At 43.7% G+C, this 17,529-nt stretch overlaps 1 protein-coding gene across 8 annotated transcripts in view; it reads right to left on the bottom strand.

Annotated features, from left to right (window-relative positions):
- The window catches only part of OBI1 (ORC ubiquitin ligase 1), a 28,168-nt gene extending 11,509 nt beyond the window's left edge, over positions 1 to 16,659 (bottom strand). Inside the window, exons 1-6 of one of the 8 annotated variants that reach the window (XM_085215670.1) lie at positions 16,499 to 16,518; positions 7,513 to 7,967; positions 4,967 to 7,417; positions 4,384 to 4,475; positions 3,723 to 3,804; positions 2,488 to 2,736 (exon numbers count right to left, since the gene is read on the bottom strand). In XM_085215670.1, coding sequence (XP_085071796.1) covers positions 2,488 to 2,736; positions 3,723 to 3,804; positions 4,384 to 4,475; positions 4,967 to 5,212 — 669 coding nt within the window. In that variant the 5' untranslated portion in view covers positions 5,213 to 7,417; positions 7,513 to 7,967; positions 16,499 to 16,518. Of the gene's footprint in view, positions 1 to 2,487; positions 2,737 to 3,722; positions 3,805 to 4,383; positions 4,476 to 4,966; positions 7,971 to 16,498 lie in introns of those variants that run through there. The other 7 variants (XM_085215672.1, XM_085215669.1, XM_085215673.1 and 4 more) reach the window with 7 other exon arrangements.
- Positions 16,660 to 17,529: the final 870 nt, after the last annotated feature.

Raw genomic sequence — 17,529 nt, 5'->3', positions numbered from 1 at the left:
CTCCTTGAATTGAGGTCAATTCCTTCTTCTCAGTTCAGCAGACGCTCTTGTTAACAAGGTACTTCATATAAAGAGAAGCTTTCCTGCTGCCGTGTTTCAGAACAATGAATGCCACCATCCTAACAAGCAGAAAAAATTCTTTGTACTTAATAGCCTACTCAATCTCTGTATGTAGATAACCGCACCAATCCAGGACTTGTAATTCATGGCCTCACTTAGAGAATGCTTCCGGTGAATACTTGAAGTACAATCTCAAGTTAGACCTGAAGAAGGATCTAAGAAAATAGGCTCATGAATGAAATGTCCTTTGTTGGAAGCATCAAACAGCACAAGAGAGACAAAAAACTCTAAATGCTTGTACAAATATTCCCAGAAACTTTCCCAGGTAAGGCTAGGATAGTGCGGGATGTTGGAGCAGAAATGGAGGGGGAATAAATAAACAAAACTCAAAAAAATCCTATGATATTCCCCGAAGAAAAAACAACAAAAAAAGCAGAGATTTATTGTACATAGGAAAAGGAAGGGTGAGCCCAGAGCTTTGGTATTAGCATGTCAACCCCTCTAGTGTGTATTAAAAAAATAAGGAAACAAAAAGCCATCCTGAAGGAAATGAATAAGAATCCAGGAGCATCAAACCATTTTATAACAAGGCCAAGACCTTTCTCTCTTTCCAGAGAGACAGTTCTCTCACTCACACAATGAAATAGAAGGTGAACAACTTGTGTGGAGTTGCTACATAGGGATCCAGCTGGCACATGGCAGGGTAAAACTCAATCCCCCTGGTGTCCTTCTAGAGAGTGCTCTAACCTCCAAGCCTATAACCTGCAAGGTAATATTCCCATGCAGTAGCATCTAGATTTATGATTTCACATAACCTTGCCATTAGTGAGTGTGCTTCATCTAATATTTCTATCACAGTGTTGGTACCAGTACTTTCAGATTTCCTATGACTCTCCTCAAAGTTACAATGCCTACTCTGGGAGTCTCTGTCCTAGGACAATGAAGGATAACAGTGACTCATTTCCACCCCCAGTCTGGTTTAGAGAATGACAGCAGCAATATGCTCTGAGGGACACTGTCTCACTTGAGAAGAGATGCACATTTGAAGCTTCTGTGTCAGGTACTCTAGGGAATAAGGAAGTTTCTGGCTCCAGACTGATTTTACATGGGAAAGAATTCTCTGTTGTTCAGACCGGGTTTGGTCAGCGCACTCATATTTCAGAAGTCAAATGAGGCCTAAAAAGAGCCAAGTGATTTTATGTATTTCCAGAATTGAGCAGCAACAGACTGAAAGAAAGCATCTGCATCAGAGGTTTGGACTTAGTCCCTAAAACCCATCTAAGCCACTATTTGTATCTTAATCCTTAACTAAAATCAGAAATTCCTTAAAAATCTTTCGTTACTAAGGCTGAAGTTATATTGGGTGAAAAAAAAAACAAACCAAAACAAACCATCCTTCCTCCCCCAGTCTCTGCTATATTCCAGTTTTATCTTATCTATGAAAAGGAGTTATAAACCTCTCTCACCACAGAAAAGAGACATTACATTTTAATGCTAAGGAAGAAAAATAGAGAACTCTTTTCAGGCAACACCCTTTAGTCCATTAGAAATTACTCTGAAGCTTCTGAAGTATCCTCTCAGAAGGCCAGCTGTGTCTCTGCCTGTAAAGCTGAAATCTAAGCCTAGCCAAACTATTGGAAAAGCTCATCTTGAAAACTGGAGTTTACTTTTTGGTCACATTTTTAGTGTTTGATATGCAAAGATTTTATCTAGTTTAGTCAGGACCAGAATTTCCTTTAGATTACAAAGATACAGATCTAGAAGTGTTCCATTAACACTAACAACTAACATAACAGTGACAGAATGGTGTAATGTGCACCTTTGAGCTTGAAGCGGAGGAAAAGTGTGAACGCTACTAATTCTTAGAGAAGAAAAATAAACTGTTCTTGAACATAAAACTTCAGTTTTACATGAAAAAGCTGCAGGATTCCAGTAAAGGATGCTCTGGTTATAAAATGCTGAAGCTTGCCTATTTTCGGTCAACAGGTCAAGTTACTCTGTCTCAGCAAATTGCACCAAAAATATTGGCTAGTAAGGAGGGCAATAGTGCAAAATCTGTCTCAGCCAACTGTACTATGTTCGGCCATTGAATGTTGTAAAATAGATATATTATATAGATTATTGCAAGCCTGAAAAATCTGGCCGTCAATACTGGTGACAAGCATTACTATAATCCAATTACCCAGTCACAGAGTGACAGAAGAGTTGAGGAAGAGCCACATGTAAGGCTCACTAAAACAAGCAATAATATCTGACACTTGCAAATACTGTATGGAAATACTATGATACATCAACAGCCACTGGAATTCAATTTTTTCCCTGTTTTTTTCCTGGATCTATGAAGTATCCAGAGGTCATACCAGCTCTCAACCCTTCAACTAACACAAAAACTGTACTTCAAGATGGATGAAGAAATGTATTTTTTACCTCCTTTAACTTTTCTACATTATCTATCACTTTTTCACATATATCATTGGCAGCTTTCAGCTTTTTGCTCCATTCTTCTGGGGTTTCTGGGCCACTGGTACTTGCTTCATCTGCTGATTGGCTAGTTTCTTCATTTTGGCAACACAAAGCTGGTACTGTGGGATCCAGAAGAGATTTCAGTTGTGTCTGTAAATTGAGATTCCTGTCTCTCAGCTCTTCCACTTCTTTCTGCAGGGATTCTATTTCATCCTAAAGGTGTCAGAAATTCACAGGAATTAAAATGTGTGAGATTAATTAAATAATGCTGGTAAGTTTCCACAGCACTAAAGATCCATTGGTTCTTTAGCAAGCCCAGATGCATGCCTTTCACTCATGAAAATAAGTATGCTGAAGTATGGTGCTCCAGGTAGGATTTTAATCAATTTGCACACTCAGGCATAGAGAGGTTTTAGTGATGGGAACCTCTTGACTATATAAAGGACCCTGAATGAACTGGTGGGCAGTCCAAAAGCTTCGAAGCATTCAGCAACATTAATCTATTATTAGGGTGCTCTGTGGGAGGATTTCCTGTACAAAGAGAGTTCTTAAGGTCATCCTCTGCTGACTCATTTGCTGTTATTTGAGAACAAGAAGAGAGAGCCACTCTGAAACATTACATGTTCAGATGCTGAAAGTCTCAAGATTTAAAATGGACAGAACACTGCCTGGAAGAGGCTGCTCCAGCTGCACAGGAGTAGAAATATTTAAGGAGTGGCTGAAAAACAAAGAACAAAGCTATTCGCTGTATCAATCTGGAGTCACAGAGAAGCAAAAGCCCACTGTTAATGGGATAAAGAAAATACGTAATTTATCCTGAAAACATCTTCTTTAGTCTTCTCCAACTTAATACTTGCATTGCTCATGTTAAGATTACTAAAGGAGGCCACATTATGGCATTTACATAAATCCAAGATGTATCCTCACAAATAATCAGCCTCTACCATCCTCTCCCCCTAGAAAATAACAAAAAAACCCTGATAAACAAATCCCAAAAAACAATAAAAACCTCACAACTATTTTAAAATAGATTCTCTCTTCTTTTGGAAAATATTTACGTTATTGTATGCCCATCTGTGTGACTTTGGAGTTGACTTAAAAGAAACAAAGGAAACTCCCTTCTTGTGACTCCTCTACAAAAGAAGCTGAGCGCCAGGACAACTTTTCAGAAAGACTTCCCCTGCATTAAGGATACATACAGTGTCTGTTTCCTTTCTCCCATTCTCCTTGCTATGAGACAGGTTTCCTTGAAAAACGTGCAATGTCTTCACACTGCTGCTACTAAGGAAACAATAACTGAGAAGATAAACTAAGCATATTCCTTATATATGTATACTATTCCTTATATGCCTTTTAACCTTGTTCCTAGAATATTTTTCCAGCCAGAGAGTTGAAAAACTTCCAAGCATTCATCCATCCTCACAAAACACAATAAAGCAACAATAATGAAGTTCACCTACACCAGAATATTCCAGGGGCATTTATTCTTTAAAAAGAAGTTTAGACTCCATAAGCAACAGGTAATCATTCAGAAGACGTTTGTACCCAACATTCAATATGCATTAAAAAAATGCATACTATCATGTGGTTAGATTTCCACAGCCTTTGGCTGTAGTTGGCTACCTCTAGCTTAGACATAATATTATTGTAACACTCCAGGATCTATCCAGCCACCAGCAAATGCTCTCCCCTAGCCTCAGCTAGAAAGTGTAGCTTTAATGCAACTGAGTTCCATGTAGATTCAGTATATAGCATTGCTCAAATTAAAAACACCAGGACTCAAAAGCAGGAAGACCAGTTGCATGCAGTAATTTAACAGTTGCAGTTCATCTGGAAAGTCACAACACTCCATGTGCTTACCTCATATTCTTTGTGGAGCAATTCAAGCCTCGTTTTACGTAGGTGCTTTCTAACTGTTGGACTAAATGTAGGATCATTTTCACTCGTTCCTCCTAAAGCAGCACAGAAGAAGAAAACCCACTATTATTATTCTCACTAGCAATCCACCTTGCAGTGTTTTTCATATTATCAGCTACAAATACAGCTAATATTGGACCAATCTACTACCATGGGAAACTACAATCTTACATTTTCAAAACAGCTTAAGACGGAATCTATTAGTGATGTTTAGAAGACAAAATCCTGTCTCACAGCAGGAAGACAATATTTGAATTTTTTCAACTTTGTATTACCCTTGACAGATTCATGCCTTATTTTAGACCACACTGTTAAAACAAATATAATGGAGGGCACTGTGGTTTAACCAGAAGGCATCTTAAGCACCACACACTGGTGCTTGTTTACTTCTCCCACTGGGATGGAGAATCCAAAAAAAAGGTAAAACTCATGATTTGAGATAAAGAGTTTAATATGACAGAAAAGGAAGGTAGTAACAGTGATAAAAGAACAAAGAAAGCAAATGATGCACAATGCAATTGCTCACCACCTCTTGACTGATGCCCAGCCACACCCTGAACAGGGTTCCCCCTGTTCCAGTGCAGCCTGGATCAGCCCATGACGAATGGTAGGGCTGCACTTCCACCCCAGGGGCAGTTGATTCCAGGTGTACTGGATGCCTCTCCAAGCAAAAGCAAATTGGGGCCTGCACTCTGCTGCCAAAGGGATTGAGAAAAACACTGGTGATGTCAGGTTGTGGCATACCACTTGACTGCATTTGACTCCAGTTCATACAGTAGCTCTAGCATGTCTGGCACATCAGCACTCAGCGGTGGCATGACTTCACTCAGGCCACGATAATCCACTGTCAACTTCCACACTCCACTGGACTTCTGCAATGGCCATATGGGATTACCGAAGGGCAAGCGAGTCTGGCTCTTGACTGCTTGGCTCTCCTGTTGATTAATCAGCTGATAAATGGGAATCTTGGAATAATCTTTTTTAAAGTGCTGACAGGAGTCACTTCCAGAGGATGAGTGTTTGATCCCCTTTTCCAATTGTTTTGTCAATGTCCCCTTCCCTAGAGAAGCATCCCAAATACCTGGTTTTGCAGCCCACTAAATCTAGACTCCTGGCCCCATTATCCCAGCCTCAGAGCAGACAGGTGCCAATGCTCTCACCTTGATGACAGCTGAAATCTTTTCACATAACTCACGTAGGGATAGGCATTGGGTGGTTCTTGTCTCATTTATAACCTCTGCCTCTTCCTCCTCCTGTTCTTATGATGGCTCTGCTTCACAGTAGCCTGTCTTATCCACTTCATCCTCCTTTCTCTTCTTCATGGGAGTTTCTTTCCTTACTAAACGAGCTGATTTTAGCATCCACTGTTTTGCCTTGTCTACAAGCACAACTGATATCTACATGGGTCAGTTTTCCAGTTCAGCTGCATGACCTGCTGCAGGGGTTAGAGCAGTGTTAAGTGCAGCTTGATAGGCATAGACTTAGCCCCTGTATATTGCAGTGATTTGTGTCTCTTTGGAATTGCCAGGGTGACAGCACACCTTTTTCAAACATTTTACCAGTTTTTAAGGACCCTGCATTTGTTCAGGGAAGAAGTTTCAAACACTGGGGGTGCCCACCATTCCAGGTGCCTGCCCATACCATCCTACACTCACAACCATCCAGCCCAGGAACAGATCCCTGGGAGATATTTGTAAATAGTTGTTTAACCTTAAACAAAACCCGGAACACAATCAGGAGACAAAGTAATAGGAACACGCTGAACATTCCAAGAATATTCTATATTCTCAAGATCTCCTTAACTGACCTAGAACAGAAGGAGAAAGGGCTGAAGGAACAGAGGAAAGTGTCCCTCTTACCTCCACTATAGACTGGCTCCCTGAGGAGTAAAACGTGTTAATTATTAATAGTTTCCTAAAGATGGCTCCTGAAATATGGAAATGACAGCAATGCTGACTACAAAAAAAAAGATTACCAGTTGTGAGACTAATCTATCAGAACACAGGCCAGTATTATATAGTACAACAAAATGATAACTTTAATATACAACAATTAAGGTGCTACACAACAGAACTTGACGATTAGGAAAAATCAATATTGCGACAAATTTGTGTTTACATGTTCCAGTCAGATCTGTCATTATCTCAGCCCTTTGAGCCCTATGTTGGGCACCGAAAGGACTGTTGTAGTTTAACCCAGCAGGCAGCTCAGCACCATGCAGTTGTTCACTCACTCTCCAATTCTCAGAGGGATGGGAGAGAGAATGAGGAAAAAAAAAAAAAAAGCAACCTGTGGATTGAAATAAAGACTGTTATACAGGACAGAAAAGGAAGAGAAAATAATAATAACAGCAGTAATAAATATATAATAAGACTATATAAAACAAATGATGCACAACACAACTGCTCACCATCCATCGACTGCTGTCCAGCCAGTTCCCAGAGGAAACCCCTGCCAGGGCAACCCTAGTTTTATTGTTCAGTATGATGTCATATTGTATGCGATATCCCTTTGGCCAGCTTAGGTCAGCTGTCCTGGCTCTGTTCCCTCTCAGCTCCCTGTGCACTCCCAGCTTCTCAAAGCTGAAGCAGCACAAGAAGCTGAAAAGTCTTTGATTTAGTATAAGTACTATTCAGCAACAACTAACATATCAGTATGTTACCAATACCATTCTCTTCCTAAATCAACAGCACTGCACTACATCAGTTCCTAGGAAGAAGGTGAGCTGTATCCTGGCCAAAAACAGTACAGAAAGGAAAAAAAAGTTCACAATAAAAACCAACACACATACATTTATTTAGCACACGACAGCATATTTTTCTAAAGGCTGTTCAGATATATATATTTTATATATTTATATATAGCAGTGTTGGTATTTCATGTCAAGTCAAGATTCCAGTTTTTCTCAGCCCTGAGGAAGTTTGTATTCTCACTCAATTTTCGTAGCTTTGTCTTTCTTAAGTACCTTCGACATTTTCTTAAAAATAAAGCAAAAAAGACATGGTAAACAAAAACACAAAAACAACCAATATTAAAAAAAAAAAAGTATATGCTTTTAAGCGTATTTCTCACAATTTCTCGGGTAGATGCTATCCTCTTAGGTCAAACTGCAACACAGGTAAGATACTTGAAGTGAGATTCATTTTATCCAGTTAAAGTCATTGTCCAACCCAAGATTACAAAAGAAAAAATAATTGCAGTGGTGGGGTGCTTTCTGTCTTTGAATAATCAAGTCATTATTGTGCACAGTCTTTGGAATTTTTATCTTACAGTTATTATGCATGCTTCCAGTCAGATCATGTTTTGATGGAAAAAATGCCCAAACATCTTTGGACCCGAAAGAATCTCCTCCAGCAGTAAATGTTATTTCAAAGCCTCAAGTTGTCCTTACCTATAATTTCCTTGCAAGGATTTTCAGGTGTGATGGGAATCCTGCAAGCTGGGCACTGATTATTATTCTTCAACCAGACTTCAATACAAATGGAACAGAAGACATGGTTGTTGACACAGATTACTGGGTGGCGGACCTTTGAGCATCAACAAGGAGGAGAAGAGGGGGAAAAGAAAAAGACAAAAAAAAACAAACACAAAGATGCTATGAATACTTAAAAACACTTTCAGATAATACAATATAAAAATATACTATCCCAATCTCTCAAAGCAAGACTAGACTTCAAGAGGAAAGTGACACTGCTGTTTCTGACTAGGTGTGGTCTCCTGACTTAAAGCACCAAATTTCCCTATTATTGGTGGTATTACAGCTACAACTGTCTCTGCAAAATTAGAGATCCTCAATTCTGTGTTCTCATTAATACACATTGTGAACGCCATCTCCAAGAAGAGAAGCCAACCACATCAACAAAATGAGATCACATTCTTACACAGAGGGAGACTAAAACATATACATTCACTCATTTTCAAAGGAAGGGAATGAGAGAGAGCTCCTAGCAACAGAATTTGCCTGCAGAGCTATCAATGAAATGAGCAGCATTACAAATTATCCCTAGTCTGTATATAACCAGCTTTATGGAAATACACTTTTTAAAATGATATGGGCCAAAAATACAAACCAGAAATATGAACCAACAATCATTCAAGAAGCCTTCTGCAAGATATGTATTGCTACCCATCATTAGAACAGAATGGGACAGCTTGAAGATTGGACACAGTTACTTTCAAGAAACATCCCTCCTCCCTGTCAAAACAACAGAGTAAAACTTTTGCATTATTGCAGAATGTTATTTGGGGCCAGATGGGATCCAACTGAGGTGCTGAGGGAGCTAGCAGAGGTGACTGCTAAGCTGCTTTCCACTGTCTCTCAGTGGTCCTGGTCCGGCAGGGAAGTTCCAGGGACTGGAGACTTGTGAACATGATGCCTATCGTTAAGAAGATTCGTAATCAGAATCTGGGGAACTACAGGCCTGACCTAGGCTCTGGGGTAAGTTATAAAACAGATCATCTTGAGTGTGATCAGACAGCAGGTGTGGGACAACTGGGAGGAGATCAGGCCCAGCCAGCAAGGGTTCACAAATGGTAGTTTCTGCTTTACCAATCTGACACCTTCTTCTATGACCAGATGACCTACCAGGTGGATGAGGGAAAGGCTGTTGATGTGGCCTGCCTAGACTCCATTAAAACCTTCAACACTGCCTTCCATAGTATTTCCCTGGAGAAGATGGCAGCCCATGGCTTGGACAGGTACATGCTGTCGGGTAAAAAAAATCTGTATGTATGTCTAGGCCCAGAGAGTGGCAGTGAATAGAGTTAAATCCAACTAGTGACCAGTCACGAATGGTGTTCCCTAAGGGTCGATACTGGGGCCTATCCTGTTTAATACCTTTACTGATAATTTGGATGCAGGAAATTGAGTGCACCCTCAGTAAACATGCAAATGACACCAAGCTCAAGGGATGTGTTCATCTGCCTGAGGAAAGCCTACAGAGGGACTCAGACAGGTTGGATTGATGGGCTGAAGCCAATAGGATGAATTCAACAATATGAAGTGTCAGGTCCTGAACTACAAGCTTGGGATGGAGGGGCTGAAAAGCTGCATAGTGGAAAAGGATCTGGGAGTGTTGGTTGAAGCTCAGCTGAACATAAGCCATCAGTGTGCTCAGGCGGCCAAGAAAGCCAACATCATTCTGGCCTGCATCAGAAATAGTGCGACCACCAGGACTGGGGAGGTGATCAACCCCCTCTACTCAGCTCTTGTAAGGCTGCACCTCAAGTACTGTGTTCAGTTTGGGGCTGCTCACTACAAGAAGGACATCGAGACCCTGGAGAATGTGCAGAGAAGGGCAACAACACTGGTGAAGGGTCTGGAGCACAGGTCTTATGAGATGCGACCAAGGGAACTGGGATTGCTTAGTCTGGAGGAGACTCAGGGGACACCTTAACACTCTACAGCTACCTGAAAGGAGGTTGTGGTGAGGGTAGGCCTCTTCTCCCATGTAACTAGCAACAGGATGTGAGGGAATGGCCTCAAGTTACACCAGGGGAGGTTCAAATTTGATATTAAAAGTAATTTATTCTCCAAAAGAGTAGTTAAGTATTGGAACAGGTTGCCTAGGGAAGTGGCAGTCACTGTCACTGGAGGTGTTTAAGGAAAGGGTAAATGCAGAAGTCAGAGACATGGTTTAGGAGGCAGTATCGGGGGTAGGTGGACAGTTGGACTAGACAATCTTAGAAGCCTTTTCCAACCTTAATGATTCTATGATTAACTAGCGTCATGTTCCCAGGCACTGGTGCTTATGGGGGACTTCAATTATCCAGATATTTGCTGGATGACCAACATGGCCAGGCACGCACGGTCCAGACGGTTCTTGCAGTGCGTTGAAGACAACTTTCTGATGCAGGTGGTGGAGGAACCGACGCGGGGAGGGGTGTTACTGGACCTTATTCTCACCAACAGGGATGGACTTGTTAAGGAAGTAAAGGTTGGGGGCAGCTTGGGTTGTAGTGATCATGAGATGGTGGAGTTCAAGATCCTGAGTGGAAGAAGCAAAGCAATAAGTAGGATTGCTACCCTGGACTTTAGGAGAGCCAACTTCAATCTCTTCCGGGACCTACTTGGAGCTATCCTGTGGGCTCGGGTGTTAGAAGGTAAGGGGGCCTCCGAAAACTGGTCAGCATTTAAACAGCTCTTCTTCCAAGCTCAGGATCGGTGCGTCCCTGTGAGCAAGAAATTGGGAAAAGGTGGCAGGAGACCTGTGTGGATGAGCAAGGAGCTCATGCGCAAGCTCAAAGGAAAGAAGAAGGTCCATGAAATGTGGAAAAAGGGTCTGACCACTTGGGAAGAATATAGGAATGTAGTCAGGGCCTGCAGGAATGCAACGAGGAAGGCTAAAGCCCGTCTGGAATTGAATCTGGCTAAAGTGATAAAGAATAATAAAAAAGGCTTCTTCAAGTATGTTAACAGCAAAAGGAAAACTAGAGAGAATGTGGGCCCCTTACTAAGTGAGGGGGGGGTTCTGGTAACGGGGGATGCTGAGAAGGCAGAGATACTGAATGCCTTCTTTACTTCCGTCTTCAGTGAAAAGGCTCTCCCGCAGGAATCCCACACCCTGGAAGTTAGTGAGAGGGTCTGGGGAATGGGAGACTTCCCTTTAGTCAGAAAAGAGGACGTGCGTGAGCGCCTAGGCAGTACTAAGGTCCACAAGTCCATGGGACCTGATGGGGTGCATCCACGGGTGCTGAGGGAGCTGGTAGAGGTAATTGCCGAACCGTTCTCCATCAGTTTTGAGAGGTCTTGGATAACAGGGGAGGTCCCTGAAGACTGGAGGATAGCCAATGTCACTCTGGTCTTCAAAAAGGGCAAGAAGGAAGATCCGGGTAATTATAGGCCTGTCAGCCTCACCTCTGTCCCTGGAAAGGTGATGGAACAGCTTGTGCTGGATACCATCTCCAGACAACTGGGAGAAAAGGAGGTTATCAGGAGTAGTCAGCATGGGTTCACCAAGGGGAGGTCGTGCTCGACCAACTTGGTGGCCTTCTAGGATGCTGTCACATGCTGGGTGGATGGGGGAAGAGCGGTAGATGTAGTCTACCTTGATTTTAGGAAGGCATTTGATACTGTCTCCCACGACATCCTTATAACAAAGCTGAGGAAGTGTGGGATAGACGAGTGGACAGTGAGGTGGGTTGAGAACTGGCTGACTGGCAGAGCGCAGAGAGTCGTCGTTGGTGGTGCAGAGTCTGGCTAGAGACCTGTAACCAGTGGTGTCCCCCAGGGGTCTGTGCTGGGTCCGGTCTTGTTCAACATCTTCATCAATGACCTTGATGAGGGGATAGTGGCCACCCTCAGCAAGTTTGCTGATGCTACTAAGTTGGGAGGATTGGCTGACACGCCTGAAGGCTGTGCTGCCATTCAGCGAGACCTGGACAGGCTGGAGAGCTGGGCAGTAAGAAACCGGATGAGGTTCAACAAAAGCAAGTGTAGGGTCTTACACCTAGGGAGGAATAATTGCATGCACCAATACAGGCTGGGGGATGAGCTGCTGGAGAGGAGCTCCGCAGAGAGTGACCTGGGTGTCCTGGTGGACAACAGGTTGGCCATGAGCCAGCAGTGTGCCCTCGTGGCCAAAAAGGCCAATGGCATTCTGGGGTGCATTAAGAAGAGCGTGTCCAGCAGGTCGAGGGAGGTGATCCTCCCCCTCTACTCTGCCCTGGTAAGGCCTCATCTGGAGTACTGTGGCCAGTTCTGGGCTCCCCAGTACAAAAAAGACAGGGATCTCTTTTGGAAAGAGTCCAGTGGAGGGCCACAAAAATGGTGAAGGGCCTGGAGCATCTCCCCTATGAAGAAAGGCTAAGTGAACTGGGTCTGTTTAGCCTTGAGAAAAGATGACTGAGAGGGGGCCTGATCCAGGTTTATAAATATCTGAGGTGTGGCGGCCATTGTGGTGAGGCCAGTCTCTTTTCAGTGGTACGTGGAGACAGGACGAGGGGAAAAGGACATAAGCTACAGCATAGGAAGTTTCGCACGAATGTGTGTAAGAACTTCTTTATGGTGAGGGTGACGGAGCACTAGAACAGGCTGCCCAGGGAGGTTGTGGAGTCTCCTTCTCTGGAGTTATTCAAAACCCACCTGGACACCTACTTGTGCAACCTGGTGTAGGGAACCTGCTTTGGCAGGGGGGTTGGTATCGATGATCTCTAGAGGTCCCTTCCAACCCCTACAATTCTGTGATTCTGTGAACTATAAATCCAGTTTAAAAGTAAGTATGGGACAAAGAGACTAACTACGATACAGAAGAAAATTACTTTTCTTTATACCCATGCTTTACTGAGGCATGTGTTAAAACTTACTGTAACTTAAACTCTCAAATCCCGTAAGATTTGACATTCATATCTATGTTAAGTTTCTGTAAAAGAAATATTTGCTATTACTTCATCTCTATCTTTGCCCAATAAACATCTTCTGATACACAGAGGTAGCAGCGCCTACTACTTCCATCTGCTTGCACTGCATCTGTTAAGCACTTAGAAGCCCAAGTTCAGGAGAATTCTTTCAGTTGCAAAGGAAGTCTTCATCAGCCTCAAAGTTTTCCTCATTCGTTCTACTAGAAAAGCTGTCCAGCTAAGATGGAGAAATGAAATGTTGGCAGGGAAAATCAAGGAAGTGGAAAGCGCAGCTAATAACCACTTTGGAAAACAGGAAAGAAATGTCATGAAGTAATCATACCTTCACAATCAGTGTTGCACAAGCTATAAACTAACTGTTTTACCACTCACATACAACAGATCTGAATTAAGAGCCAGATCTGTCGGCTCCTTCTCCAATTTGCTTTCTATGCCTCTAACACATTATAGGATTACTAGTAGTTTAAAAACTTCTGATATGACAGCCTAGGAACCTCAGGACTGTCCATACACAAGCAGAATGTCAAGTAATGGAAGGTGTAAATAGAGAGACTAAATTATTTCTGCAAGCATCTGCACATTTTCACCTCTAATTAAGGAGACTTTTTTTGTGATTAATGCAAGCATTAGCATAGCAATGCTTTGTAAACATTTAAATATTTCAATAATATAGATACATAAAAAATACACTCTTGTTATTTACTGCTTTCTTTACCAGATAAAGAGCTTTCTGCAGCTTTCCCCCTGCAGCTAGAAGAAAAAAAAAACAAAAACAAAAACCTTTTTTTCTGGTTGCTCTTCTTTTTCATCCAGAAGCAGCCATTATATGAGCATAGTTACACGAATGGTTCTGATACGCAGAAGAATAACATACAGTAGCCCAAACAGGAGAACACATTTCAAGAGTGTAGGTCTTCACCCAGGGGAGCAAGAGACCCTCAGTTACCCCAAACATGACATGGATGTATTCTTCTTGCAAGTGAATGTTGACTCTACAACTGTAAGTCACAATTATTACTCTCTAGAGGACACTGCTCCTGATTTATACATTCACATGTTTCATTTCAGGGCTGAGGTTTATACTTGTGTTAGCTCAGAACTAACACAAAGCAATTCATGCAACAGCAGAAGGAGCTGCTGCTGAAGTGTCATCAGGAAACACAAAGGCTGGGGGCGTCACTTCCCTTCACCAAGTCCCTGAGCCTGTGACAAGCCTGGGGGTGGGGGATCACAACACATGTTACTAAAAAGCATTTTACTTGAATTACAGCACAGTTTCAGTTCCTTAATTGAACACAGTGACTGGAGAGGCTAGACCTTATTTGCAAAGGCTTGATTAGCTAAGGAAAATTTGAGCATCGTCCTAGTTTTCCTTCCCCACGCAATGTGATTCTTCCATGGATCAAAATCAAATCCCGTAATTACATTTACACCATGCTGAAGGCTCTACTGGACCTGCAAGCAGTATGAACTGAGGAGCAGGCATATGGAAAACAAGCATACTGATATCAGAGAATGAAGCCCTGGACATCAGCAGAGATTTCAGTACACACAGAACCTCATGCCTGAGCCCAAGCAAATTACTGCTGAAATCAATCCGATGAGACCTTCAGTCAATCTGCAACAAGTACGCCTGAAGACCTCATGCAGCTTCTGATCAACTCGCCAATTACGAATATTAGAAGTTAGCCCAGACTACCTTAAAAGAACATTGATCACAAAAGAGCAGTTAGTTCTTGCTATGTTTATTCACTCATCTTGCAAATATACTCTGCGTTAATAAAATCCTCTAATGTTCTCACCCTGCAAAGAACTCAGCTTCCTTAAATACAACACTGGATGACAATACTGAAGGAGTTTCTACTTAACTTCTCTTTTTATACACTTATCACAATGTACAATGAAATCCCTGTTTTGCCACTAATCCCCTACAAGTTCTGCAATAGGTACGTTCTGACTGCAGGGTGGGCTTTACCACCATCCCATCTGAAGCCCATGTTACAAAATACAGAAGTACTAGAACCTGTCAACCCCCAGCACTGCCTTCTGCTCTACTCTACTCTATAAAATGAGTAAGATTTGCCTCTTATTTGTGCTAATAGTCCTTTATTCCCCCCTAAAAATACTCCTGAAAAGAGTTTTTTCTGATGTTTTTCCATCACGTTTCAAGCTGGAGATAAAGATTTATATTAAAAGAACAGCCACAGTAGACAACTTTGGCAAAATCTAATGCATCTGATAAAGGAAGCATCTGAAAGTCTTCTATACAGATGTACTCACTGGTTTCACTTACATAATTTTAATACATTATTTCAGTGCAAGATATCAAGAAAGAAAAACATGGAAATCTCTTCCAGTACAAACTCAGCTACCTCCATTCCCGGCTAATTCCAGAAGTAATGAGGAAGAATGAAGCAATTGTTTAAAAAGAGCAAGCAGGCTTATACCAGAACATAATGAATATAGAATGGCCTGGGTTGAAAAAGACCATAATGATCATATTTTCAACCCCCCTGCTATATGCAGGGGGCTATATGCAGCCACCAGACCAGGCTGCACAGAGCCACATCCAGCCTGGCCTTGAATGCCTCCAGGGATGGGACATCCATGTTTAGATTATGTTGGAAATCAGCACAATCACCACAAACTTAAAATCCTTTCCAAAGAGCATCCACTCTGCATTACATACACAGCAAACTTATGTTCTCCTCCCTCTATATTAAAAACACAAAAGGAGAGATAAGAAGACTCCATTCCTGCCTTGCTTGGCCGCCAATGAAAAGCCAAGAAATCAGTACACGTGGTTGACAGAAGCAGCACTGTGGAGGTAGGACAGCTGAATAAAGGAAGGTGTCCAACTACTGCCACTACCAGTGCCATACCTGCTGCATGCACGAAATGCACCTCTTCTTTGGTTACTGGGCAAGCAGAACAGGCCTCAGAGGCACGCCAACATGGGGCAGGAAGAAAGCGGGTGGTAAATGGTAAATACCACAGTACAAACATAAAGGATATTTCTTCACTTGTGATCGCTGATGTGTTTTAAGAGGTTTGCTCTGGGATGCAAGAAAACATGAAAGAGAAATGGGGAGCGAGAAAGGAACACGCAAAGCAGGCAGTGATGGCAGCTGGCTCTGGGGGCTTTCAGAGCCAAACAGCTCTCTGCCACCCAAAAGAGATGAAAATGTGACGGAGACCCTCTCAGGCCAGAAAATCACAACATTTTCTCTGAAGTCTGTAATTCTGCTGAATGCTTTCACCAAATCGGGTTCTACACCTCTTCTTTGTTCCACCTGGCCTCACACCGCCCTCAGACACAAACCTGCCGTGCATGCTAAGCTGCTCCACCTCCCACAACTATAAGACAAAAACCTCAAAATCTTCACTCCGAAAGCACTACGCCCGCAGTCCGAGTTTCGAGTGTGTGTGTGCGGGGGGGAACGGGACGGGGACGGACCGACGGCGTCTCGTGGCTCGCGGCCCTCACGGCTCCCAGAGACGTCCTGCGGGATTTCCCCCCACCCGCTCGGTGCCAGCAGCCCCTCGGCCACGATACTTCCCACCTCCAGACGGGATCGCCCCTCTGTTCGCAGAGGGCACGGCGAAACCTCCGAGCAGGCGCAGCCGGCCGCCTTCCTCCCCCCACCCCAGAAGCGTGCAGGCGAAGAGGGCCGGGCAGCGGCCGCCACGGGGCCGTTACCTTCCCCAGGCAGATGTGGCAGGTGATGGGCAGCGTGAGGGACAGCGTGACGCTCGGGCCGTGCTGCGCCATCGCCGCGCCGCCTGCACGGAAGTCACGGAAGAGCGAGCGGGAGGCAGCGCGCCGGCGGCCCCGCTACGGCAAGCCAGCGAGGCCAAGTGCCGCCCGGCGCTGGGGAAGGGGAGTGGAGCGCGGCGCGCGCGCTTTTGAAGCGCTCCCCTGGGGGGCGGGCAGGAGCAGCGGGAAGCCCTAACGCCGCCATAACGGCTGCCCTCGTGGCCCCCCTTGGCTCCCCGAGGCCGTACCCCGAGGCAGGGCCGAGACTCGCTCGGCCTGCCTGTGTTTTTTCCAACTTCTCTTCAAAAACATCACAAATGAGACTGCAATGTAGATTAAATGGGAGATGTCAGCTGATACATGCTGAACATGAGCCAGCAGTGTGCCCAGGTGGACAAGAAGACCAATGGCATCCTGGTTTGTGTCAGAAATAGTGTGGCCAGCAGGAACAAGAAAGTGATCGTCCCTCTGTACTCAGCACTGGTGACCAAAGAGGTTTGAATCATGGAATCATCTAGGCTGGAAAAGACCTTGCAGAATATCATGTCCGACCATCAGCCTGACCTACTGAGTCCTATCACTAAACCATGGCCCTTTAACGCCAAGTCCACAATGTGGAGGTTCAGGTTGGACATTAGGAAAAACTTCCCCACAAGTGATCAAGCTCTGGAACGGGCTGCCTAAGGAAGTGGTGGAGTCATCAACCCTGGAGGTGCTCAAGAAATGTGTAGATGTTGTATCAAGGGACATGGTTTAGTGGGAAATATTGCTGGTAGGTGGATGGTTGGACTGGATGATCTTGGAGGCTTTTCCAACCTTGGTGATTCTATGATTCTGTGTGGACAACAGCTCCAGGGCTGGGGACTCCACCACTCCTCCGAGCAGCCATTCTAGTGCATGACTTTTTCCATCAGAAAATTCTTCTTAATGTCCAATCTGAAACTCCTCTGTCAGAATTGAGACAGTTTGCTTGT

The sequence above is a fragment of the Meleagris gallopavo genome, chromosome 1 (genome assembly GCF_905368555.1).
Source record: "Meleagris gallopavo chromosome 1, MGAL_WU_HG_1.1, whole genome shotgun sequence".
NCBI lineage: Eukaryota > Metazoa > Chordata > Aves > Galliformes > Phasianidae > Meleagris > Meleagris gallopavo.
This window is presented reverse-complemented; position numbering and strand designations above follow the sequence as displayed.